The sequence below is a fragment of the Glycine max genome, chromosome 8 (assembly GCF_000004515.6).
Source record: "Glycine max cultivar Williams 82 chromosome 8, Glycine_max_v4.0, whole genome shotgun sequence".
NCBI classification, from domain to species: Eukaryota; Viridiplantae; Streptophyta; class Magnoliopsida; order Fabales; family Fabaceae; genus Glycine; species Glycine max.
Window position 1 is genome coordinate 39,707,075 of NC_038244.2, and position 26,770 is coordinate 39,733,844.

The 26,770-nt window shown below is 31.9% G+C and overlaps 5 protein-coding genes across 9 annotated transcripts; 1 reads left to right on the forward strand and 4 right to left on the reverse strand.

Annotated features, from left to right (window-relative positions):
• Positions 1 to 1,846: 1,846 nt before the first annotated feature.
• Positions 1,847 to 3,890, reverse strand: LOC102670486 (uncharacterized). Its single transcript, XM_006586486.1, has 5 exons — positions 3,762 to 3,890; positions 3,530 to 3,674; positions 3,069 to 3,367; positions 2,704 to 2,891; positions 1,847 to 2,426 (listed from the first exon to the last, which is right to left on the reverse strand). Exons 1-5 carry the CDS (start codon positions 3,888 to 3,890, stop codon positions 1,847 to 1,849), a joined length of 1,341 nt encoding a protein of 446 aa, XP_006586549.1.
• A 944-nt stretch (positions 3,891 to 4,834) lies between these two features.
• On the forward strand, positions 4,835 to 10,055 carry LOC100818672 (uncharacterized). 2 transcript variants are annotated; one of them, XR_003267954.2, is made up of 4 exons: positions 4,866 to 5,065; positions 5,808 to 6,006; positions 8,652 to 8,940; positions 9,836 to 10,055. XR_003267954.2 is itself a non-coding variant. In XM_003531974.4 (3 exons), the coding sequence occupies exons 2-3, from the start codon at positions 5,827 to 5,829 to the stop codon at positions 8,823 to 8,825; spliced, it is 354 nt and encodes a 117-aa protein (XP_003532022.1). In that variant the 5' UTR covers positions 4,835 to 5,065; positions 5,808 to 5,826; the 3' UTR covers positions 8,826 to 9,037. The 2 variants fall into 2 exon arrangements, 1 of the variants encoding a protein (XP_003532022.1); XM_003531974.4 differs by lacking the exon at positions 9,836 to 10,055 and having other exon boundaries at positions 4,835 to 5,065; positions 8,652 to 9,037.
• Positions 10,056 to 10,743: 688 nt separating this feature from the next.
• Positions 10,744 to 11,541, reverse strand: LOC100305925 (uncharacterized). The gene is made up of 3 exons (NM_001364436.1): positions 11,459 to 11,541; positions 11,150 to 11,231; positions 10,744 to 10,988 (listed from the first exon to the last, which is right to left on the reverse strand). The coding sequence occupies exons 1-3, from the start codon at positions 11,513 to 11,515 to the stop codon at positions 10,909 to 10,911; spliced, it is 219 nt and encodes a 72-aa protein (NP_001351365.1). The 5' UTR covers positions 11,516 to 11,541; the 3' UTR covers positions 10,744 to 10,908.
• Positions 11,542 to 15,763: 4,222 nt separating this feature from the next.
• On the reverse strand, positions 15,764 to 18,183 carry LOC100820082 (gluconokinase). 4 transcript variants are annotated; one of them, XM_006585900.3, is made up of 4 exons: positions 18,072 to 18,183; positions 17,940 to 17,982; positions 16,569 to 16,648; positions 15,764 to 16,449 (listed from the first exon to the last, which is right to left on the reverse strand). In XM_006585900.3, the coding sequence occupies exons 1-4, from the start codon at positions 18,085 to 18,087 to the stop codon at positions 16,007 to 16,009; spliced, it is 582 nt and encodes a 193-aa protein (XP_006585963.1). In that variant the 5' UTR covers positions 18,088 to 18,183; the 3' UTR covers positions 15,764 to 16,006. The 4 variants fall into 4 exon arrangements, with proteins under 4 accessions (XP_006585963.1, XP_040874440.1, XP_014634808.1 ...); XM_041018506.1 differs by having other exon boundaries at positions 16,569 to 16,799; positions 18,072 to 18,131; XM_014779322.2 differs by lacking the exon at positions 17,940 to 17,982 and having other exon boundaries at positions 18,072 to 18,143.
• Positions 18,184 to 20,909: 2,726 nt separating this feature from the next.
• Positions 20,910 to 23,494, reverse strand: LOC100819740 (uncharacterized). The gene is made up of 2 exons (XM_014779323.3): positions 23,338 to 23,494; positions 20,910 to 21,398 (listed from the first exon to the last, which is right to left on the reverse strand). Exon 2 carries the CDS (start codon positions 21,383 to 21,385, stop codon positions 21,131 to 21,133), a length of 255 nt encoding a protein of 84 aa, XP_014634809.1. The 5' UTR covers positions 21,386 to 21,398; positions 23,338 to 23,494; the 3' UTR covers positions 20,910 to 21,130.
• Between the last annotated feature and the right edge of the window lie 3,276 nt (positions 23,495 to 26,770).

Below are 26,770 nucleotides of genomic sequence, written 5' to 3' on the forward strand. Positions count from 1 at the left end.
GAAATGCTAAAAAGCAGAATGCACAATACCCTTAAGCTAACCGACGATCAATATTTGGATGAAATTTACTACTAGCAGTCATTCACACATGCAGGTAACCAATTTGGCTTTCAATCTATGCAATTGAAAAATGATGATGATGTTAACACAATGTTAATATGTAATGATCAATTCTCGTGTGTTGGCCCGTTGAGTTATTATGCACCATTGGTAGAGCACTGGATGGTATACTAAACTTACTTCAAGCCACTATGACCCCTACTCATGATGCCCTGTTATATTACAACGGGAGGTGGAACACGCCACGCCAACACGACTTTGTTGGTTACTCGTTCACAGGAAAAAATCCAAAAAGATTTGACATTCCTTCGGGATGTACCATCGATGAACTGAAGGATTTGATCAAGCAAGTTTCACCTCAAGGGATTCCCCTTTATGGTATTCATGAATCACAAATGGTAAGACAATTATTTTTTCGACAACCAGGTCATTATGAGTATTCAGACAAAGTTATCAAATTTGAAATTGTTGAGCTGAAAACTGACGATGACGTGTTAAAGATCTTAGTACAGTCTAACTACTAGAAACAATTTGGCCCAATAGGAATTTTAGCTATTTTTAGTAAACAGGTAATCAAAATGGAAAACGACATGCCTCGGTCGCAACATGATTCAATGCAAAATTAACGTTAGTTAATTGTAGTTTTTCATGCATTTTTTGTTTGTTTCAACTATGTTGAAGTTAATGTAATGTTTAAATTCGTGTTCATTAGCTAATGAAACCACATCTTTATTATTTTCAAAGTACTTAATTATATCCTACCTTTTAAAAATAATGACTGAAAATAAATTATTATTTATAGAATTGTCAACAAAATTATGAATGTCAAGAAAATAATTAATTATACAAACGTTAGTGGTAATAACATATTTTATGTTCATTGTTCACCTAAATCAATAAATTCGGTTTTCAGCCTAGACAAATTTGTGTAACGCTGCATTCTACCTATGTACGAGGGTGGACCATTGCTTTGCCTGAGAATGACAATGTGTATTCCACAACAACGCCAATGGTGATAAAGGACAATGGTCTCATAAAAAAACCTGTTAAATAACGACAAACAAATTGAACGTCAGATAACCAACTACAGTGTCACCACGTATACTAACATCATAATTATGCAATTACCTGTACAAAATGATTTCATACACATGACCAATGCATATTACGCGATGCACAAAAGAATCTGGTAGCGGCTACCTTCGAAGAGGAAAAAATGTCATGTTTTGTTGTCGTGAAAGAGAAACAACGATCACATTGTATTGTGAAGCAATGACATATCCCGTATCTGTAATATTCATCCACTTGTCCATGATAACCTACATGTAAAAGATAACAAATAGTGATTACTTAAATGTTATTTTAAGAAAAAGTGACATAACAATGAACTTACACACCATAGATAATCCGTTAACAAGTAGGGAACGCTTTAATTCCTCAAATCTCTCTATGCCACCAACCAGGTTGATATACTCTTTCGACTAGTTTGTCAGTTCTTTATGCAGATGGTTATGCACCAATGACCACGATTCTTCACCCATACCCAATAAGGAAACTATTGCCCGATAACCACAATTACCATCTGCGTTGACATTAATAATGTTTTCAATAGAATCCTAGATGCACGGATGAAATTGATCCAACATTGGAATATTCTGTCTCTGTATTGGTTACTCAGATGATGATGCACTATATTTCACTAAAGAATTACTATTTTGCACAGAGTGTAACACATTAACATACTCCCAATAAGACGGATCGCATTTTGTTGACTTCTGTTGTTTGGTCAGCGGTTTTTTTTGCAGCCCTTAGTCTTCACCTTTTCTGAAGGAGGACACATGGAGTTCATATCAGGATAAGCAATTTCTTGCAGCTTTGTCTTCAAATGTACTTTGCCACAAACATCGAGTTGCTCAAAGCGTTTCGATATGGTTTCCATCTTCTCAGTTATGGTCACTTGTGCTTCACATAACCCTTGATCTGAAAAACTAAGTCTCCGCCAAAAAATGTGGATTGCCTCTAATGGTATGAAGCCAACAACATATTTATACAACTCGCATGCACATGGAAGACCGTGGGTACTCCTCATGACACATCCACAACATGAAGGATTTTTGTCTGCATAAGGTACACACTCATACTCAGCAGCAATCTCATTTAAAGCGTACCTTGATACCATGCCAAGTAGTTTTTTGTACAAGATAACTTTAAACACATGCCCAACAACGTGCGTGCTTGTCTCAAAAGATGCTTTGATCTGAGTGTGTTGAAGTGTCATCATATTATTCATTGCTTCCCAAACACTGCATATGTCACCAAGAGAGTTTTGTAGAAGTCTCTTTAATGACCAATGAACACTCTCAACCCTACAAATGAAATATACAACAACATATAAACAACTGCAACATTTTCATTTAAGTCAACACTTAAACAAATCAACACAAACAAAAAACAATATTGATACCTGTTAGTGGTTGTGTTTCCTAGATGCATCACTTTGTTGGTCCATGCTTTCACAAATTTTTCTCTGTGCAGAATCACCCATGTTTGACACACATAGTCCACAAGCATAGGCCATGAAGAGCAAGCCATTTCAATTTTTTTAATGTACTCATCAAAAGAACTTTCACATGGACAATCAACCAACATGCATTCTTTTGAGCAACCAGGGTTTTGCACTTTGCCTTCACATTCTTGTCAATCTGGAACCGATACAACAAGTTTATAGCATCTGGGAATACAATTTTCACTGCATTCATCAAAGACAAATCTCTGTCGTTGACAATAACCCCGGGGAGTGCATCAACTCTCATGAAAATACCTCGAAACCGCTGTGGAGCCCAAACAACATTATTAACACGCTCTCATTCCAAGTAAGCAAAAGTAGCGGAGAATGTCATTCTTGTTGGTGTAACACCAACAATATCAAGCAACGACAATTTGTACCTATTTGTTTTGTAGGTACTGCCGATCAAGAAAACCAAATTACAAGAATTTGTTAACTTTACTGCATCAGGATGACTCCAGAACAAGTCACGTACAACATTATCATCCTTCAGCCTATGCCAGTGAATATATTGATCTCGATAAAGCAGTATCATGAGTTGTTGCATTTCGGTGTTACTCCCTCTTATGGAAGAACGGTAAGCATGTCTGACATTGTAAATTTGTTTGATTGTTGTATAACTGTTGTCATTGTACTCCTTCAACGTCAACAGAATATTTCTTGGCTTCACCATGGACCTCGTCATATCAACAACAACAATCTTCTCATCCTTTGTCAGTCGACCCGCATATGGATGCTTAACTAATGACTTTGTCATTTCATGATTGTGAATCCCACAAATTAACTTCACCATCCATCCTTCTCCTCCCAAAACTGGCTTCACATGCAACTTAAACAGACATCTACATTTTCTATTGTCAGTGCATGTTCTTACCAAATTATACTTCTTAGGCTTATACGTACCACTCCTTTCGCAAACTATCAACAGAAATGAGGCTCTTCCTCGAACATTAGTATTAGTGTCTGGCTTCATTATAACGGCAACAAATCCAATGTCATGAGCTACCGATCGAACCCATTGTAAAACTTCATCACGACTAGCAAACAACTATAACACAAATCAAATAAGGTCTGACATCAATAAACATCTATGTCATATAATTATTATACCAACAACAACAAATTACACAAATACCTGAGAAGTATTAAAGGCATCAGAGTAATCAATGTGTTCTACTTTAACGCCAGCATCTTCCTTATTTTCAACATTCATATCAACTTCTTCAGACATGATACTATCATACACCCGCTGTTCTACGTCCATCTTAATAAAACATTTTAACAAATTCAATGATAAAAAATTATACAATCATTCCATTTGTTATCGACACAAATATAGTTGTATACAAAAATAAAATAAACATGTATTGTACATCATATAACCACAAACTACATTTTTATTACACATTTTCATTAAAATGTCATATAAATGTAATAAATACATCATTCAATAAAATACATAATTCAGTTAAACATGTAAATACATAATGATTGTCATATAAATTTGTTTAATTATTAATCATTAGTAAATTAATTTTTAAGTAATGTAATGTTAGTTTTAGCAATTTTTAAAAGTTTAAGCAATCTAACGTTGTTTAATTAGTAATCATTAGCATTTTTTTTACCATTCTAATTACTGAATACATTTTTTATATCACTATAAAATAATATCACCAAATCAAATTTTCTAAAATTACTAAAACTAGTACAAAATAAATTACACTTCAAAATAAATTAAATATAAAATTAACAATATTTAAATTGCAATTTAATAAATAAGATTAAAAACAAAGCAATTTGTAAGAACCTACGGATTGACAATCCATATGATCCATATGGATTGACAATCCGTATAGTCATACAGTTTGACAATCCGTATGAATCATACGGATTGTCAATCCATAGGTTTTTAAATTTTTTTCACGTACCTCTTCTTCTCTTGGTGACAAAAACCGATCAAATTTGACCGTATACTCCTGAACAACGCTCGTAAACCATCAGAGACCAAATATGCTTCAAAAACAATCTTAACAGAAGCAACTTACACTGAATGACCGAGATTTCGCGAAAAAAAAATAGCACTGCAGAAATTAAAAACTGCTGCTGCTATTTATAATTAAAAATACCCATAATGGTGTTTTCGGAATTTATGAAAACTGCTGGGTGCCCAACAAAAAATACTGGGTGCCCCAAGGAATTCCTTATTCAACTATGAGTTTAAGCTTAAGACCCAATTGGAGTTTTCAACTTGGTTCACGCATTGCATTCTCCTTTCGCGTGTGGCTTCGTCTCACAGTGCTGAATAATAATGGTGATGGCTTCGTAGTTGTAAGTTGTGATAATAATAACAGAAAACGAAACCCTCAAACGAAGGGAACAATGCGAATATAAGTGAGAGAAGAATATATCAATATCGTCTCCAAATACGACGTCGTTCAGGTACACCTTCTCAATTCTCATTATGGGGTTCCGTTTCGATTATATATATATATAGTTTCATAATAATCAGTTTTTTTAGACTTAATTTGGACTGAGCTGAATTTCACAAACTTCAAATTATGGAGGATTTATTTTTAGCTTTGTTATTTTCGCATAAAAACAGAATTCAAGGGAATAAAAGAAATAAAAAAAAAAAAAAAAACCAAAGAGGTGTGTTTCATGTATGCATCATTGTTTTTGGTTTGGTTTGTTTTTTCTATTAAATATTCTATTGAGAACAAGTTATTAGGGTATTTCAAAGAATATAGTAGAACCTTGAGAGATGCATAATGCGTGTGTTTTATTTTATATATATATATATATATATATATATATATATATATATATATATATATATATATATATTTCTGTTGCTTGTTCTTGGCTCTATGAATTTTCATTTTTTTTTAATGATATGAAATTGTGTTCTCATTGGGAGCCTTTGTTGAAAAGCCTAAATTTGAAATTCAGGGGAATGGCAAATTCATTGCAAAGGGATTGAAATGCAAATGAAAGTGTTTGGTTTGGATTAAATTTCGAGGAAATGATTGTTGTGTGGCTTTAAAGCTTTCTCAAGAAGCTCACAAAAAAATATAAAATAAAAAAATGTTGGGAATGAGCTGCACTAATGTGCAAGTGAATTCCATTTCTCAAACTGAGTAATTGGATATAGTAGGATTATTTTGAATGTGTGTGGTCTCAGGTTGGAGTTTTAGCACAAGATGTCTCTGAGAATAAAAGCAGTAGTAGATAAGTTTGTCCAAGAGTTGCAGGAAGCGTTAGATGCTGATATTCAGGATAGGATCATGAAGGACAGAGAGATGCAAAGTTACATTGAGGAGCGTGAACGAGAGGTTGCTGAGCGTGAAGCTGCTTGGAAGGCTGATCTTTCTCGTCGTGAGGTATCTACAGAATACCCATTTATCTCAAATTCTTAACCTTTTTAGTTTTTCTTAGTTTAATGTACGCTCTCCTATTGGGATAAGACTATTGTTGTTGTTGTTGTAATGTGCACTCTGCATTTTCTTTCCTATATGGATTGGCAGGGGAAGGTAATGAACAAAATGCAAAAACTCTGATCTCTCACTATGCAACAACCTAAATTTGTCACTGCTGCTTTAATATTTTAAGTTTTTGGATTAACATAGCTGCAATGCCCTCCACACAATGACTATGGATTTCTGTAATTTACATTTACATTAACTTTTTTATTTTTAATTATTGGTAATGAAGTGTAATTAACTGATGAATTGAAAATGGAAGATATGATCTTTGACTCTACCTGAGCTAATTCCAGGTGGTGTGAAATTAATTATCATTTATGCATACTAAATAACTATTAAACTCTCTCCCCGTAGCTCCTATTTTTGGTTCAAGGGAGGACTCACCACAGAAGTGGGCCTTGGAGGAAGCCCATAGGGGCATGGGAAGGGGATGAACTGCATTACAGGGTTTGAACCCATGTTATTTGGAGGGAGCCCATTGTGTCATTGGGACACTCCCTATAGCTTTGCCTCTAATCATTTTTACTTATAATTTTGTCATTGTTATGCTGACTACTGATAAAGTTGAAATCAAATTACATTGTTACTGTTGCTGTAAGGATCTAGTACTATTCAGTATTCACAGTAATCAATCAAAATTCACAATTTAATTGGTTGTAAACTGCTGTTTATGGTTGATGAGATATAATGAGAATATAGTTGTTCCTATTTTAGTTTTATTTATTTTTATTAACAATAACTATAATCACTCGGTTTGGGGTTTAATCACAGTTAAGGCTCTTCACCTGTTTCCAAGAGTGTATTTTGCGGGAATCAAACCCAGGTCCTCCCCCACAAACTCAGCGTGTGTTGTCAACTGAACTATACCCATTGGGTTCCTATTTTAGTTTTATTGGTAGAACTTTGATTACATTCCTTGTAATCATTTTTCCCCTTCATTAACTATGTGTAATTTGTTGAACAAGGCCCCCTCCCCACCCCCCCTCCCCTCTTCCTTCTTTGAGTGTTTAACTGAGTATGTATTTTGTACCTTTTCCTTAATTTTCTACTACTGTGACTCCTTTGATATTTTGATGCTAGATCCGTGATAGCAATGCAGCAATTACCAATTTCACTTGACTTGTGATAGGAAAATCCTATGATGGGATATATGGCCGACATTTGGTCTAGATGTAGCCTTCCTTTTTTATTTTTAATTTCTGAATTGTGAGCTTGCATTACTCTGGTGAGTATCTTTTCTTACCTTGCATGACTTAGGAATGACTGTATCCTAGACAAATGCTGGTTTTCTTCTTTAGGTGAATAATTGACAAAGTGAAATGCACTGAATCAATTTGAGGTTGATGGTAACAGATATATTGATATTTGATATTGATGCAATTTTAGTAAACTGCTTCTGAAATTGAAGAAAGAAAGCAAAGTGGCTTTTAGGCAGTAATCTGAGGTAGATTCATTTGAACTTTTGGCACCACATTGTTGATGCAACTTTAGTGAACTGATTCCGAAATTGAAAAAAAGAAAGCATAGTGGCTTTTATGCACCAAGCACTATATGTAGAAAATGATTCTTTAACTATCACAAGCTGAATTAATGAAGCTTTCTAGCTCCTAAATATGTCTAGTAAGTGTTTGATACATGATAAACCCCTTGATGGGAGTGATGGCTCAACTAGTGATTGTGGAGCAAATTTAGATATAAACAAAATGCCCTTAAATTTGAAGCAAGAGATAACAAATATAACTAACAGTTGCTTTGTTGCAAGAAACAGAATAAATGTATAATATAGAAAAATGAAAATAATAGTTAAACAGGTGACATAGTTAGCCTCTAGAATCTGATATATGCCCTTAAAAGTTAGTTTTAGATCTAAAGTTGAAATTCCTTTGCCCTTGGAATCTACCTTTGGGATGTTGTTTTAGTGATCATTGTTCTTGCATTCAAATTATCAGATAATCACCAGATAAGGCTTTCTGCAAGAGATAACAAATATAACTAACAGTTGCTTCTTTGTTGCAAGAAACAGAATAAATGTATAATATAGAAAAATGAAAATAATAGTTAAACAAGTGACATAGTTAGCTCCTAGAATCTGATATATGCCCTTAAAAGTTAGTTTTAGATCTAAAGTTGAAATTCCTTTGCCCTTGGAATCTACCTTTGGGATGTTAGTGATCATTGTTCTTGCATTCGAATTATCACATGATCACCAGATAAGGCTTTCTGCAGATTGTTTCTTCCTTGGAGTAGAGGGATATATTTTCCAGGCATTTCTACTCAACGCTGCACTTTTTAATGTTTTGATTAATAAATAATAACATGCTCAAACATGCTCCGGGGATCTAATTTTCTATGTTCTGTTAAGATTTGTGTATATTACCTGTGAAGCATAAATATTGTTGCACTTGTGTATAATTTTCTATGTTCTGTTAAGATTATTCTAACAATACTTCCATTCATCAAACAGAAATTTATGATCCTGCTATTAAAGAAAATAAAATAAAATAAACATTGCCTTCATTACCCTCAATTTTTTAATGTTCCAGGCAGAGATTGCTCGTCAAGAAGCAAGGCTGAAAATGGAGAGAGACAATCTCGAGAAAGAGAAAAGTGTCTTAATGGGAACTGCATCAAATCAAGATAACCAAGATGGAGCTCTTGAAATTACAGTAAGTGGCGAAAAATACCGTTGCCTCAGATTTGCCAAGGCAAAAAAATAAGGCTTGGCTGGGGTGACAAAAAGGAAAACCATGCTTTCACTTTTCTCTGCCAGGGCTAGTGCTGTCGAGGAATCACATGAGATGCCAAGCTCAGTTTATGTACTTCAAGGAACAAGTATTGAAATTTAACTGTTTAGTTGTGGTTTACAATGCCTGTTAGATTTGTGTTAAGTGTTATGACTTGCTCAATTAATTTTTTATTTCATTCTTTACTTTGATGGTGTTGATGGCTTGATGTTTTGTTTTGCTGAAATTATGTTTCTGGGTAAATTATTTTTTAGTTTAAATATGTTTTTAGTCTCTCAAATATGAGTCATATTTTTTTTAGTCTTCTAAATTTAAAGTTATTTTTTTTAGTCCTTCAAATTTACAAAATGTTCTTTTTAGTCCTTTTTGTAAAGTGAGTCAAATAAGAAATAATTTTGTCATTTTTTACCATTAGAATTTATTTTTTATTTTTTATTTTAAAATACAATTTTTTTACGGTTTTAAATGGTCAGAGTCAAGTCAATAAAAAAATTAATGCAATTTTTAAAGTAGTTAATGTTTAACCTCCAGAAATGTATTTTAAAATAGAAAATCAAATTTTGAGGGTAAAAAATTGTTACAAATCATGAATTTCTTTTTTCATATTTGGCTGCATTGTGTAGCAGAACTAAAAAAAAGTATTTGGTGGATTTCAATGACTGAAAAAACCAACTTTAAATGTGGAAGGACTAAAAATAAAATTACTTACATTTAAATGATTAAAAATATATTTAAATCTTATGACATTACTAAATTTAGTTACCAATTTTAACGTCATGCAGAAAATTCTTGTATGAAAATTATGTAACTGTTACAACTATTTTCATTTGAAATAATACTTACAAGAACGAGGTTAGAGAAAAGATTCAACAAATTTTACGATTTGAAAGTCAGTTGCAATTATGTAATTCAAAGTTTATAAATTTTACAAAAGGAAAAGTCAAATTAAGGATTGAACCAACTCTCGCTGTTAAAATGTGCAGGTAAGCGCATGCACAACCAAGCACGGTCAAAGTTCTTCCCAACCAAAACTTGCAAAGGAAATGGGGCTGTGATGGGCAGCCATCATGGCTGCCCAACTATGTTTTTACTTTTTACTTTGAGTAACCTTTGAAATGGACTGCAGATATGGTAAGCCTGGTCATGAGGCAAGTTGTTTCCATGGAATAGTTAATGAATGTCAGTCTCATGCACTTTGGACTCTCTCTCTCTCTCTCTCTCTCTCTCTCTCTCTCTCTCTCTCTCTCTCTCTCTCTCTCTCCTTTACCAAATGCTGAGGCAATATGGCAGCAAGATAGCTAAATTAGCTTTTTCGGTAACATCCAATTCATTCTTAAAAAAATGATTAAAACAAACTAAATTGTGATTCAAATTATTTGGTGTTTTAGTTTGGACGATAACTTAATCGTGTACAATTATGATGTCATTTAAGTTTAATTAAAGAGTAAGTTGCACTAACTTCAAAGAATTAGTCAAATTTCTCCCAATACTGTTCCGTATTCTTCCCCTGTACTAACCTTTCCTAATTGTTTAAAAAGCAGTTTGAAAAATACTACAGCAAATATCCTTATAAAAGGGTTGCTGTAAACGTAAAGAAAAAACAGGGGCTGTGCGTAATCTCAAACAACCTTAAAGTTCTTTCAGAAAAAAAAAAAAAAAAACCTTAGAGAGAGTTAGTGTAATTTGCTCTTAAATCAAATTATTATACGAAAAAATTTCAGATACAATACAATGGTCTATATAAACTTACAATTTTCTATATATACAAAATATTGGTGAAAAAGATATAGAATGGCACGAATCAATCCATGGAATGTTAAAAAATCATTTACAGCTTGCCTTTTATTTTTCCTATTGGTTATCCTGCTTTGAACCATTCTTTCCCCCCTTTCAGGCATAATCTTATTCTTCCTTTTATTTATACAAAACTACATTTGAAGCCTAAAATAATGATCCCATTTTATCAATGAGATTCAATACAATTATGATTGAAATAGCCCTGAAACTGGTGCATGTTTAGAATGATGTTTACAATTATGATGTTTCACATATACATTTATGGTATCACGTAGATGTAGTGATTCAAGCCATGGCATCGGTCTTCATCTGTAAGTGGGATTCCCATACACATCTTTTCTGTTGTGCAGGAAAAGTGAGATGAAAACGAAGTAAAAGAAAAAAAATGAAAAACAGATGGAAACAAGTCCGTTATTGAGGGTTAATCAATGTGCCTATCTATTGTATCAGCTAAATATGCATTAAAATATGTGTAATTCTGTATACTCATATATACACACCTTTGTTTGATTCAGAATGAGAATCATCAGCATGAAGATACTTGTATTTCATCTCTTTTTCCAGCCTCTCCAACCTATTGTGCTGTTGAATAAATATCCAATAGATAAGTTTTGCAACAAAAAATGATAACCAATCAATGCCATTCAACAGCTTGAAAATGGATAAATGTCCCACATATCATCACCAGAACAAGCAATCATTCACGAAAGCCATATTTAAGAATAATCATCCCTTTTCTATACACACACACACATATAAAATTGTCCTGCCTTTTGATGATGACTGGTGTGAAATAGTGAAACATTTACCGTTGTTTGAAGCCATATTGATCTATTGGATTGGGATGCAGAGATGAGAAAATGCATATTTTGACTTTGGGAACCTGAACAGCAGAGTGATCCTTGAAATATATAGACATTATATATGCACTAAGGCAATGATAAAGTTCACAATTGTGTGCCTTATCAGAATTTAAGTCTTTATTGAACTGTGATTGTTGTTGTTGTTGTTGTGGATATACGTAGGATCCAACTCATCCCATCAAGTTATACTAATCCATTGCAACTGCAACTGATTTTGACAAGTATGGGTTTTTAAAATTAGATCTGGTGTAAAAAGTTAAATCTCAGTGACCAACTTCATATCACATCTTGTCAAAAGACACTGTGTACAGTACAGAATCCTTGAAAGCTTCCAACCAAATCCAGCAAACAAAATACAAGAATCATAAAATCTTTCGATCACTAGAAACATCTAGATTATCTAAACTGATCGACAAAATTATCAAATAACTTAATTCCCTCTTTTAGGTGTTGTAGTAGTATGTATATCTCCTCACATTGGGGATGGGAATGATCTTCAGCATTGAAAGCGTGCACTTTATTTTTCGCTTCTATCCAACTCCAACCTGGAACCTTTTTCACTCCCCTATCTCGAATCATCCTTGTTACACTAGCCTTCTCATCCCACATCTTGAAACACCCATACATTTCGGAGAGTATAACATACGTGCAGGGCTCCTCAGGCTCCGGCTCTAGCAAATTTTTTGCTATTTGACTAGCTAATTCAATATCAACGCAAAATCTACAGGCACCTAATAAATTTTTCAACACCATTTCATCAGCTTCAAAAGGCATTGTTTCAACCAAAGCTTTTGCCTTCTTAAGATGCCCTGCCCTACCATAGAGATCAATTGCACAAGCAAAGTGCTCCTATCGTGATGGAATACCAAAATCAGACTCCATAGACTCTATAAAGTTGCAGCCTTCTTCTACCAGCCCATTATGACTACACGCAGTAAGAACTGCAACAAAGGCTATATGATCAGGTTTCACCTTTCTCTCTTTCATTAAGTAAAAGAGGTCAAGTGCAATGTTTCCTTGTCCATGTTGTGCATAACCAAAGATGATTGGATTCCAAACAATTGCAGCATCTTTGGAAGTTGCTTCAAAATATTTCCTAGCATCTTCTATGATCCCAAATTTAGAATACATGAAGATCAACGAACTCCCAACATAATTATTGGTATCAAAGCCTACTTTAAGTGCTAAGACTTGAACTTGTTGACCTAACTGTAGAGTTGCTAAATCTGAGCAAGATCTTATGACAGCTGAAAAAGTATAATGGTCAATTTCTATGACCAGACATCTCATCAGTAAAAATAACCTCAAGGCATCTTCACTCAAACCACCTTGTACACATCCTACCAAAATGGAGTTCCAAGTGCAACAATCTTTAAGATCCATGGAAAAGAATATTCTAAATGCATCTTCCATGCTATCATTAAATCTGATATACAAGGTAATCAAAGCATTAGAAACTGGCACAGAATAGTCAAGACTGCTTTTTATCACCAACCCTTGTAAACATTTTCCACAAGTTTTATTCTCTTGCACAGAACAAGCACTGACAATCCCAGTGTATGTATAAGGATCAGGCTCAAACCCAAAATTCTGCATATCAACGAAAACTTTAAATGCAAGATCTTCTTTCTCATGCATTAAGTAAGCACCAAGCATGGAATTCCATGCAACCAGATCACGACACTGGACAGCACCATCAAACACTCTCTCAGCATCTTCGAAGGAGCAGCACTCTGAATAAGCCATGATAGTGGCATTGCAGACAGTGTTAAACAATTCCAGCCCATGTTTCACAATTTTACAATCAACTGCATTGTCAACCTATAAAACTCGGCATTATCAAGCAATGTTAAAAGTGGAGACACTGTGCCATCATCAATCTCTACACCTTCAAGATCCATACAACTTAGCACCCAAAACACTATGTCACAATCACCAACTCATGAGTAACCGGCAACAAGCGTATTCCATGACACGTAATTGCACACTGGCATGCTTTGGAATACAACGTATCCATCGTCAACTCTCCCACACTTGGCCTACATATCCAAGAGGGCACTACCAGAAATCACATTTTTTGATAGCCCCACCTTGAGCATGACAGAATGAAGCTGTTACCCGAGCTGGAGCTCGCCAGCACGGGCAACACCCTTGAGAATGCTCCCAAATGTGCAGCTTTCAAATGCAAGTGCAGACCTTCTCATGGCACCGAGGATTTTCCATGTGGTGTCCCGGTCACCGGAGCTTACATAAGCAGAAATTATGGTGTTCCAAGACACGGTATCTCTGTGGCGCATTTCGTCAAACACGTGGTGAGCAGTGGTTAACTCTGCATTTTGCGTGGGCAATTATGAGGTTGTTGGTGGTGTAAATATCTGCGATGGAGGCTAACTTGATTGCTTGGCAATGGGTTGCTTTGAGGCCAAGCAAAGTGAGGGAGTGCAACCTCTTCATTCAAAGAGACGATGGCGTCGTTTTAAATTTTAAAATACATAAGATTTTGATGCACAAAATGGAATTTGAATGAGACAGTGAAAGAGCTCTTAATTAACCAAAACGTTGCACTCCCAGGTTTTAGTTTCACATTGCACCAAAAATTACGAGTTTTGAAGGATACCAAGAGGTTGGTCATGGTACGGACGAGCTTTGTATACATCCATCGAAACCCAAATTCAGTTTTCAACTTGGTTCACGCATTTTCGTCTCACTGTGCTCAATGGTGATGGCTTCGTAGTTGTAACAGAAAGCGAAACCCTCAAACATTAGCATATTCAGACTCAAGTCAGAGAAGAATATATCAATGCCATCTCGAAATACGACGTCGTTCAGCTACACCTTCTCAATTCTCTTGCCTTTTACTATTTATTTTTTTTAATCTTCAAATGTTAGTTGTAACTATTGTTAGTTTTTGTTAGCGAACCGATTTAAACCCGCGATCTTTCTTTTCATTCCTTTTTCCTGCACCACTAAACCAATTTTATATTTTTAATATTATTATTTATATATATAGTTTCATAATTAGTTCTTGGAGACTTATTTTGATCTGAGCTGGAATTGACAAAGAGTAAATTATAGAGGATTTTTTATTATAAGGAATAAAAGAAAAAGAAACAAAGAGGTTGTGCTTCTTGTATACATCATTCTTAGATTGCAGATAAGTGCTATGACTTGTTCAATTAAATTTTTTATTGCATTTTTGCTGGGATGGTGTTGATGCTTTGTTTTGCTGAAATTGTTTACAGCATTAGCTAAATTTAGTGACCAATTTTAATGTCATGCAGAAGAATTTTGTATGAAAAGTATGTAGCCTTGTAACTTTTTTTTCATTGAAAAAAAGAGTAATACTTGCAAGTACAATGAAGTTAGAAAAGAAATTCAATAAATTTTTCAGATTTGAAGATCACTCGCCAATTAGTGCATGTCTGGCTAATCGCTGCATATGAATTTGGAACCAAACGGAGGTTTGCAAAAGCATCTCCACCCTACCTTTTGTGTTCCGTTTGTGTTGAGTCATTGGATTTGGTCTTTAGAATTCGTGCACAACACTTAAACTGCAAACCAAACATGCTCTAAGATATTCAGTTCCAAATTTATGAACTTTTACAAAAACAAGTCAAAATTCAGGATCAAACCAAACTCTCTTGTTGTTGAAATGTCTCTAGTCCTAGAAAAAATTATCTTGCAGTAGTTCTTGGAATTAAGGCAGTGGAGAGTCACCAGAAATATTTGGGCCTTCCTATCTTAATAGGAGATCAAAATAACAAATATTCAACTGTCTGGGATATGGTGGCATAAATTAAGCAAATATTGTTGCATCAGTATCCAATATCCAAGTATGGTGTTACAGGAGACTTGGCATCATTTTCAGGGATCATAGTGGCCTGGTACTTGCTTGTGCAACCAAGCACTATCAAAGTTCATATTTACATTGAATATGAATAGTTAATGAATGTCAGATTGTCAGTCTTATGCACATACTTTGGCCTTTTTCTTAGGCAATATAGCAGAACACAAGTTAGCCAAGTTAGTCTTTCTTTAGATAAGATGCATTTATCCAATCTGATGTACAACAGCCTTAGGCCAATGTTGAAATTCAATAACATCCAATTCATTCTTCAAAAAACAGAAGGATCAAAACAAACTGAATTGTGATTCAAATTACTTGGTGTTTTAGATTGGACAATACACTATCCTGTTCTAAGTCGAATCATTAAAGTTTAATTAAATGATTGTAAGAAAAAATTCAGTTACAAAACAATGGTCTATTTAGACATGCAATGTTCTATATATAGACACCATATGGTGAAAAAGAAATTGAATGGCATGAATCAATCCAGGGAATGCTAAAAATTCATATTTGCAGCTTGCCCCTATTTTTTCTATTGGTTATCCTGCTCTGAACCATTCCCTTCTCCATTTCTCTCAAGCATAATCCTATTCTTCCTTTTATTTGTACAACCTATATTTGAAACCTAAAATAATTATCCAAATCTATCAAAGAGATTCAACAAAATCATGATTGAAACAGCCCTGAAACTGATCCATGTTTAGAATGGTGTTTACAATGTCTTGGGGTCTCAAAGTAGCATCAACTCTAAGTACTCCCTCAGGCTCATCAATCTTAAGCAAATCTAACTGAGATTGCAAAAGCGATGCAGGCATATAATGTTTTCCTTCTGCAGCTCTCTTATTCACTCGAACACTTAGCACTTCAGCAGGAGCATCCAAGAGAATGAAGTTGACAGCACTTGCATAAGTCCCCCAATTATAACTAGTATCACCTGATCTAAGAATTTCTCTATATTCCTTCTTCAAAGCAGAACAACCAAGAACCAGACCCTTTTTGTTATTCAAGTATTCTTTTATGGCGTAGCATAGCGATTCAAGCCATGGCATCCGGTCTTCATCGGTTAGGGGGATTCCCATTCGCATCTTTTCTGTTGTATTGTAAGAAATGAGGTTGAAACATAGTACAAGGAATAAAGGGGAAGAAGAAAACATATTGAAATAGTCCTTTGTGGAGGGTTAATCAAGTTGTGCATACTGATATACACACCTTTGTTTGATTCTAAGTGAAAATCATCAGCATCAAGATACTTGTATTTCAACTCTTTTTCCAGCATCTGACCTATTGTGCTGTTGAATATATATCCAATAGATAAGTTTTACAACAAAAAAGTTTAACCAATAAGTCTGGTTTAACAGCTTGAAAATTAATAAATGTCCCACTTATGATCACCAGAGAAGGCAAACACTTGCACAAGCCACATATTTAACAATGATCATCCTATTTCAAAATATATAAAAGGAAATTGTAAGAGATATAAGATGAGTCTAATGGTTAAGGGAGAAGGGAAGAGACGAAAGGTTATGGGTTTGATATCCTTTTTGAACAAAATTAACATTCTAACAACTAACATGTTAACCATAAAAAAAAAAAATTGTCATGCTTTATATGCTGAGTATGTGATAGTGGGCATATTAATGTCTATTTTTTGGTGCCGCATAATGATATCTTAAAATTTATCACCAAAGGAAGTACTAGAAATAACAAGTAAGGAGGATAATTGATAACCTAGTTAGATTAAGGTTATCTTCTAAGTAATAGAAGAGTTCAAAAATATTACGCTCCACAGCTGCAAGCATTTTCATAAAGTTAACGTACATAACACTAAAAGTGTCTGCTACTTTCCCTTACAAGGAAGATGGTAGTATAAGAATGGGATAGTTAGGCTCTCTCAAAAATAAATGTCAATACAAAAATGAGATTTAACTCTAGTAGTAAAGTAAGTAAAAGTGTAAAGTGAGAAAATGAAGGTATATTTATCATTGAGGTAAAGTTAGTAAAGATTACAAAGTACTTTAATTGAAATCAATGGTGAATGTACTTTCACTCTTCATTTTACAGAAGCGCCAAGAAGACAAAATCCTTTTATACATATATTATGACCTCTTTTTTAGTTTTAGTCCCAAAATCACAACTATAAATGTAGTTTAAAATCTTATTTTATATAAGTATTAATGGATATCAATTTTTTTTAATCCCGAGTATTCTTTGATCGAGAACCGAGTGAGATACCAAATTCATTTAAGAAATTGATATCTCTTGATAGATGTTTTTTCATATTTGCACAAATCTAGGATTGAATTCTTGAAGTGACATGATTATATGTCAATCATGTTATACCATATTTTTGTCTTTATATTTGATCCCTAAAAAATTAAATGGGTAGCTCTATCCTAATCCCTAGGGGATAAACACAATTAATGTTCTCAATCCTATTACCATATCCATTGCCATTTAAAAAAAATTTGGTCAAAGAGCCAGCAAAATAGAATAATAATAACACAAAATGAAATGCAATGCCTATCTAATTCTTATCTAAGGTTTATTTCATTAGATGAAATATTGGAGTTGGACACTTACGTTTTTCCAGCACCGCTGACACCCATGACCACGATAACTATACCTGTGAATATTTTCGGTTTCGGATATGGATTTAAATATTGATACACCAAAAATGAAGTAAAATATTGAGGAAGAGAAATAGTTATTTACCATCGTTTGAAGGCATATTTGATCTATTGGATTGAGATGCAGAGATCAGAAATTGTATATTGACTTTGGAACCTAAACAATAGAGAGAGCCTTGAAAAGTATATAGATATTAGTATTATATCATATCATATGCACTTAGACAATGAAATAAAGTTCAAAATCACACGCATTTTTTTTGGAGTCAACGTCACGCGGTTTCTACCAAATAAAATAATAAGGTAATGTTACGTTACCTCTATTAACTTTGCGTGTGTTATCAGAATTTAAGTCACTATTGAACTGTGAACTGTGAACTGTGATTGTCATTTTCGTTGTCGTAGGATCCGATTCATCCCATCAAGTTATGCTGATTCATTGCAACTGCAACTGATTTTGACAAGTATGGGTTTTAAAACATTAGATCTGGAGTGCTATGAACAAAACGAAATCAAATTATACTTTAATTGTTACATTCTTTTAAAATTTATACTTTTTTTAATAACATTTTTCCATCTGACCAATGTTGCACACTATAGTGAAATTAGTTAGGTACTTACTTTAACTATAAAGATCAATATTTTTTAGGTGATCAAACATAAGAGTATTTTTTTTCAGGGAATCTTTTATCATTATTAAAAATGTTATCAAAATATCATTCTTTTGCATTTTGAAGAAAAAAAAATATGTTTGGTTACATTTTTAACATTCTCATAAATAACTTTAAAAATTCAAAATAATTTAAATAAAAATACATAAAAAAATAAATTAATAATATTTTATAAAATATTTTATCTTATTCTCAAGTGAATATCTAGTTTTCATTCCTCTTCATGGAAATAAATGAAAATAAAAGTGTGGGAAAGTATGATAAAAATGGAAGTTATTACATTCCTAAAAATCAATAATAGCTGAGAACAATTTTGTAAAACTTGTAACAAAAATAGGTATATGGTATTCTTATGTTATATTCTCGAGAATGAACTTTTAATATGTGAAACAAGTACAATTTATAAAAGATCAATATATTCTTTTAAAAAAATCAATATATTAGTTATTGAGATTCCTTTAAATAAATAATTATTTATTTATTTAATATATTTACTTTCTATAATGTATTTTCTTAAAAAAAATTATAATCACTCATTTTCTATTGTTTTCACCACTACACCATGACAATGATAATACTAGAGATGATTATTACCATTACTATTATTGTTATCTATATCATATTTATTATTATTATTATTGTCATTGTTATCACAACTGCTAGTTATTGAGATTCCTTTAAATAAATAATTATTTATTTATTTAATATATTTACTTTCTATAATGTATTTTCTTAAAAAAAATTATAATCACTCATTTTCTATTGTTATCACCACCACACCATGACAATGATAATACTAGAGATGATTATTACCATTACTATTATTGTTATCTATATCATATTTATTATTATTATTATTGTCATTGTTATCACAACTGCTAGTCATGGTGACAATAACAATAAGGTGATGATAGAGATGACAACAATGATAAAGTTTTTTTTTTTGCTGAATACGATAATAATAATAATAATGGTGGTGGCAATAGCAAAAGTAAGAGTATTTTTTTTTAATAGAGATGTTATAAAAGGTGAATTAAAGAAATAAGAAAGAAATAATTATTTATTTAAAAGAATCATTGGTAATTATTATATGAATCTTTTTTAGTTAAAAGTAAATAACTAATTATTCTTATTAAGTTAGAAAAAAAAACAAAATAATATTTCATTATGTAAAATTTGCTCAATTTTTTAAACTAAAGTCAGTATCTATTTTTTTTTTTTGTAAACGTATCTATTTTTACTTTAAATCCATATTTTCTGTTATTAATGAAATAAATTAGAAATGAAAAATAACAAACCATAATATTTTTGTCTTGGTAAATTAATATTGATGTTAACTTTTAAACTAGTGTTTTCCACTTTTTTTATTTATCCAATAACTCTTATGGAATTCATATGTTACCTAATTGAATTTTAGCAATTTTTTAATCTGTGTAGAATTTTTAATTAAAAAATCAAGGTTGGCAAGCAATGGAGTGCTTTTTTTTTTTTTGCTGATTAAACATTAAAGGGTTTTATTGTTATTCTAATGGACTATTGTTACTCTTATTTAATTAAATTTTAAATTTTATTCTAAATTATTAGTTTAATCAACGAGAAGAATAGAACATTTTAATAAAGGTGATGAATAAGAATGATAAAAAACACACGACAGTTATAAATAATAGACACTCACATTGAGTACAAGCACAAGATATTTTTTTGGTAAGATATAAGAAATCTCGTACTATTTTATCGAAAAAGTGCTTGAATAACACATGTTATCTTACCATTTTATTGAAACATTACTTGAGCACATGATAACAAGTGAGGCCTCCCTCAATCTATTATTTCTAGGTAGGATTATGATACAACCAATTAGAATGTTTGTTGGGTACATATTTGAATTTAGAATAATGCTACTTACACATCAGTATATGACATGTTTTGTTTCTATCGTTTAATAATTTTGTTTTATTTTATTTTTTATGTACCTTCTCTTGATTTTGATACCGTACATAGATGGGATGGAATGTCTACCAAATTGTACACCAAACATTATCCTTGCAATTCATTGTCAAAATTCTTAATCATTTCCTAGTGCCACAATTACTATTCATTACGACCAAAACTTCCTTGGTTAAGAATTCAGTCAGAGAGGGTGTTCACATCATTACATGGCTATTACAAATGTTGATAAACTTCCAAACGTGACAAATCACAGGCTACTTTCTTATGCCAACAAACATACTATTAAGAACAATAGAACATGATTGAACAAAAAATTCTATTGTATAACATATAGCATGTTTCTGTACCCACTGGTGAGTGGTGATCAACACTAGGGTTTCAGAATACAACCATCTACAGGAATTTTATAGCCAACCCAAAGCAACAATGTGATTATCATTTTTTTCGCTCTCTGAACAATTTAATGTAATCATAATGCAGCTACAAAGTCATGCTAACTGCCAATATGGCATATAGAAATTATCTACTTGAACAAATGAGCAAGATCAGGATCATCCAAGTCCACATCCAGCCATCCATTCAACTTCATATGTTCTACATAATGATCCGGCGGCTGCACTGCACGAATACGTTTTGGAGTAAAGCTGTGAATTCTTGCAAGGTCTCTGGCAAGCCATTTAGCATAAATCTGGTCCACGGGAGGTACAATCTTGAGTAATATTATGTCATCCTTTTCTTGCTTCTCCAATTTGTTTCCCCTGACAAATCTGTTTCCCATGACAATTTATAACCTGAATGAAGAGTTTTGAAAAATGTATGAGTTGTACAAGCTATTTAAGTGGAACTAGCAGAGATGATGTTTATTGCAGTTATTAAAACAGTGAAATCAACATATGTTTGGTTTGCTTGTGCTCCTAAATTATATTTTTGCTGAGCAGAAACAGCAAGCAACACTAAAATCACTTTGGTCCTGTTTCGAATGAATTGTTCCAATTAAGTACTTAAGAGGAAACTGGAAAAGTGCTTATCATAAAAGCATTGATGTCAAAAACTACTTCTCAATAAGTTGTTTCGTGTTCAGATGTACACTTGCATGAGTACATAAATAATAAGTGCCGTTTAGATGTATTTGATGAAATCACTGAAAGGTACACATTTGTAATTACAGTATCAAATGTAGAGAGTAGAGGCCAGTCAAAAAAAATATATCAAGTGTAGAGTAGCTAATAACAATGAATTCAATAATTTTATAATGTTTTATGTAATATCCAACAGCATACAACATCCAAAATAGTATTATCCCACATTGGCTTATGAAAGACATAGTACCGAAGAAAAACATGATTTCACATTGCCTCTATAGTGGAATTTGATCTCTTAATGTTAAAAAATCATTAAACCTTGAAAACCGGTAAACAAGTGATGGTTTTAAAAAATGAGGTGAGGTGGACCAATATGAAAGATTGTGTTTGAAAGAGTGTGATTGAGAGTGTGATCCTAGCTAGCATTCCTCTAGTTACAAACATAGTTGATACGTGTGCTATATAGACAGTGTCTGACCATCCATAGAATGTTATAACCAAACTACTCCCCTCTTTGATCCAACCATTGGGTCATTCTGCTGTCAAAAATTCTCCTACAGCTCAATATCCACAATCGTTAACTCCACTAGCAAGGTAAGTTTCAATACAGACACTGGGGTTTCTGGTTCTGAAGTCATTAGAACTCCTATTGTAACTAATGGTCGCATGACACCTTCTACTACCTCTCATTTGTAAACACAGCAAAAAGCATTCACTAAAAAGTCTATACTTCTGGTAAGATGCTAAATTGACATATTGAATCTTCTAAGCAGCCTAATATAAATCAAGCACACAGTTTCTAGATTTACCTGTATATAAAACAACAAGTTACTATAATCTATCAAAAATTTTACATAACATAATAACATATATGGTTCTCAAACAGAGATCTCCTTCTTGTTTTTTTTTCTCCTATTTTAGCTCCTCCGATTCAACAGGGTATTCAACAGAGGTTACTGCTTTAAATAAATGAACCCAATTTTTTCCAATAAAAAATTGTCATAGGCACCAATGTTCAGCATAAAAACGTTTATAAACTAAAGGTTGAGATACAAAAAAAAAATAAAAAAATACTAGTCTTCCATAAGCATTTAAATCAGCTTTCAACAAAACCGGTTTAGTTAGGAAAAGTTATCCATTTCAAACCCCCTCTTTCTCAAAACACAGCATATGTCAATTTCAACCAACAATACCAAAAGATACTGAATCAAATCATAAAAGACCAACTTGGATGCCTTTCATGTAAACATCATTAAGTGAGTGTCTTCAAAAAAAAAAAACAAAACAAAACATTAAGTGAACCCCATTCCTAGTTTATAGTTCAACTTATCATCTGTGGTCTCTGCATACACTACCCTGTTAGCAATAATCTTTTGAATTAATAGAATTAATTCATATGACTGAAAATAAAAACAAGCATCAAAGAGTGTTAAACTTAATTACTTAAACATAAGATAACACCATACCCCAGTTCCCCATTTTGATTTACCCTCATAATCACTGCTGAAAATCCATCGAATTTAACAACTGAAAATAAAAATAAATAAAAGAAACCTAGAAGCACCAATTACAAATATAATATTCTCAGAAGCAATAATCGAATTCGAAACTTAACACGAAAAATCAATTGCATCGGAATGTACAATACCTTCGCCAACTCAAAGCAGAGCGATTTTGGATGGTTCAGCGATAAGTGGTTCCGAATTACACAGAGTTGGTTTCAGGGATGGATAATATAAGGAGGAAAATGGTTCATCCACGCCTCACATTCACTCATACATTATTATATTTTCCTGGGAGGTATTAAATAATTTTCAATTTATGTAAAATTATATATCTTCTTATGAATTCTGTTCATTTTCTTTCATTTGCTCTTTTATTATATTATATATTTATATTATATAATATTTAATTTGATGGTCACGATGCCATCATACTTACGATTATGATACCATTTTTATCATAGTAAATTACATTTAAATAAGATTTTGTGATATTGTATAATTTTTTTTAATATTTACAACAATTTTATGAGATATATAGTGTAATATTTTTTAAATAATTAAAAATAGTATAATAAATAAGTGATGCTAACAGTAGTATGATATTTTTTAAGCAATTAAAGAATTAAAGAGTTGATGTAAGGGTAGGAAAAAAATTGTATAAAAACGAGTTGATAAGTTAGTTAAAATTTCTAAGTTAAATGAAAAGTTAAAAGCTTATAAGATAATTAATTTAATAAAAGTGTTTGACAAAATTCATTCATGAGCTAATTGATAAATGTTAAATAATATAATTAATTATTTGATTATTTAATAGCTTGTCATCTTTGGTAAACAACAATATCTTAAAAAGTAGGATAATTTATTTTTTAATTTTGTATTATAAAAGAATGATAAAGATTTAATGATTTTACTTATTTTGTTTAAATCATTTTCTTAATAAACTTATATTGTTAAAAACTTTTGAAAATATAAAGAATCAAAATAAAATTTTTAAAAATATAATGTACTAAAATTAGACATTTAAAATTTAGTACCAAAATAAAACTTTTAAAATTTAATGTATCAAATAAAAAACACATTAAAATATAATAAACTAAAAGTAACATTTTCCTAAATAAAATGAGTTTAATATATAAATCTATTTTGAATATTATTTCATGTGAATATTTTTCTTCATTTTAGTTTGGAAAAACTTTCTTTACACTTAAAATGTATGATTCTTTCCTAGGTTAAATTTTTTTTATATAATACTACCTTTGTTACTATTTATAACCCAAATTAAAAATGGTTTTGGTTCCTTTTTATAAGATATAATATCCTTAATTAAATTAGAGTGACATTGTATTGACAAACATTTTTTAAAAAAAAAAGAGAGAACATTATGACAATGGTATTTTTGAAAAAATATATAAATTTAGGACATATTTTTTGCTTTCAACTAAATTAACTACTTTCTTACCATCAAGTGTATGGATAAATTGACGTGGAGTTGTGGGGTTATTTTAACTTAACCATATGTCTCATATTCAAGTCGTGTATGCGAATGTGTTAAATATTTAGAGTGAGAGTTTTGTCGTTATCTTAAGTTTATCCGATTTGAATAAGATTGTCTAGATCATAAAATTAACTATTTTTCTTTGTGGAAAATAAAGTTATTGCATTTCATCCATAATTTGTGAAACAATCATGTAATAAAGGTCATGAGAGTTAGCATAAAATCTTGAAGTCCTTGATAAGCTATGAACTACTTGACTAACTTGCATCTTAACAAAACTTACTCTAGAATTTGGAATAGAAGAAAATGATGTTTTACACTTGTTTAGAATAACATAAAAAGAGACCATTTGAAGAATTGTTGAAACTTTCAACCACTAATTTAGAGTCAAATTTGAAGATCCAGATCTTTATGTGCAAAACGTGATCTTCGAACTATTTTCCTTAATCAATCACGTAAATTGAATCTTATAAATATGAGGAAAATAATAGTAAATATAAGAAAAATAATCCAAAAATTTCGGAGTGGCTATGTTCACTCCCCATATTTATTTTATACACTTTTTAAAATCTTTTTCTCTAAATTACCCTTTAAACAAACTCATCATCCTTCATCTATTTCCTTAATGTCAGCTTTGTCGCCTTGTGTTAGCTGGTTGAGTCCTCTATGAAACACAATTCAAGCATGGCTAAACTACATATTTGATCTTTCATGTTTTAGTTTTTGTCCAATTCAATCTTTTATGTTTCAGAAGCTTCATTTTAATCCTTAACATTTTCAAATAGTTTTAAATTTTTCATCGTTGTCAAACGCTAAACTTTATATAAAAGAAATGAAAACAATGTTTTTAAACATTTAAATGTATTTCTTAATTGTAACTACACAACTATACAAACAAATTATTATCCTGAAATTTTTTATTAGTATAATATTTAAACTTTGTTTGTTTCCTAACTCATATATGAAGGGTTCCAACTCAGAAAAATAGAGAAAGAGGAGTGTATAAAGTAGAAAAAGGCATTGGATATAGCAATTTTCAATTTATTCTCTTGGCCCAAATTGCCTTTTTTATTTTGATATAGAATGTTAAAATGAAGGATATGCAGTGAATCTACTAGCATACCGACAATTTGATCCTTAAAGTATGACATTTAATGTCATAGCGGTCTTAAAACTATACTACTTATTGACATATAGTCCATAACATACATGGCTTATAATAAACGGTTGAACTAATTTGTCACAATATTTGCATGTTTGTGGACTAAATTGGTCATTTAAAAAATGTTGGAACTAAATTGACGGTCAATGTATAGTTCATAGACTAAATAGGCTATTTACCCTAAAATGAATGTTAACAATATGCAGTTTGTGGATTTTGTTACACATTTATCAGCATCATTTGGTCACTCTATTATTTGGGTAGTTTGTGATCACTTATCCAAATTTCTACATTTCGTGACACTGCCCTCCAAGTTCAGTGCTAAGGATTTAGCCTCCTACTTCTCTGTAGAAATATGCTAGCTCCATGGTTTCCCAAAGACAATCACCTCAGATTGTGATCACATATTTATTGGCTCTTTTTGGAAGAAACTTTTTTTTATTTAAGATACAACCCTATAGTATAGTACAACTTATCGTCCAAAGATGAACAGACAATTTGAACTTATTAATCATAGTCTAGATGCATACTTATGTTCTTTTACCAATTATCTGTTGAATCCACATCCCTAGTTTTAATTATGACAAACCAATAACAATGAAAAGTGAAATGATTATAGGCTTAAAGTGATGGCTAATATTTTACTTAAGTGTTTCAATGTTTATTCCTTTAAGAAGCAAAGTGTTCTTTCATTCGAAGGAACTCAGACTGATGCTCAGAAAGGTTCAAAGAAATGTTGTCAGAGTTAAGAATTTGAAAAAATTCTTGAAACTCATCAAAATGATGAAGATTGCTTCCTACTGAGTACTAGGTTCTTGGCAAGATAATGAACAACAAAGGCCTTACATAAAAGATGTATTAGAGGCTACATGGAGAACATCATGGTTAAGAATGAAGTTATGCAGAGTTTGCATCAGAA

Bases quoted from the DNA above. Each gene is read 5' to 3' on its own strand.
- LOC102670486 (XM_006586486.1), bottom strand. From the start codon at position 3,890: ATGGACGTAGAACAGCGGGTGTATGATAGTATCATGTCTGAAGAAGTT. The intron at 3,675-3,761 runs GTATTTGTGTAA...TTTGTGTTATAG, and splicing joins ATGCCTTTAATACTTCTCAG to TTGTTTGCTAGTCGTGATGA. The intron at 2,892-3,068 runs GTAAAGTTAACA...TGGGCTCCACAG, and splicing joins TCTGGAGTCATCCTGATGCA to CGGTTTCGAGGTATTTTCAT.
- LOC100820082 (XM_006585900.3), bottom strand. The intron at 16,649-17,939 runs GTAAGTGTCCAA...TATATTCAACAG, and splicing joins GTCAGCGGTGCTGGAAAAAC to CACAATAGGTCAGATGCTGG. The intron at 16,450-16,568 runs GTGTGTATATCA...ACAATACAACAG, and splicing joins TCACTTAGAATCAAACAAAG to AAAAGATGCGAATGGGAATC.
- LOC100818672 (XM_003531974.4), top strand. From the start codon at position 5,827: ATGTCTCTGAGAATAAAAGCAGTAGTAGATAAGTTTGTCCAAGAGTTG. The intron at 6,007-8,651 runs GTATCTACAGAA...TTAATGTTCCAG, and splicing joins CTGATCTTTCTCGTCGTGAG to GCAGAGATTGCTCGTCAAGA.
- LOC100305925 (NM_001364436.1), bottom strand. From the start codon at position 11,515: ATGCATTTTCTCATCTCTGCATCCCAATCCAATAGATCAATATGGCTT. The intron at 11,232-11,458 runs GTAAATGTTTCA...TTTATTCAACAG, and splicing joins CAATATGGCTTCAAACAACG to CACAATAGGTTGGAGAGGCT. The intron at 10,989-11,149 runs GTGTGTATATAT...CCTGCACAACAG, and splicing joins TCATTCTGAATCAAACAAAG to AAAAGATGTGTATGGGAATC.
- LOC100819740 (XM_014779323.3), bottom strand. From the start codon at position 21,385: ATGGGAAACAGATTTGTCAGGGGAAACAAATTGGAGAAGCAAGAAAAG.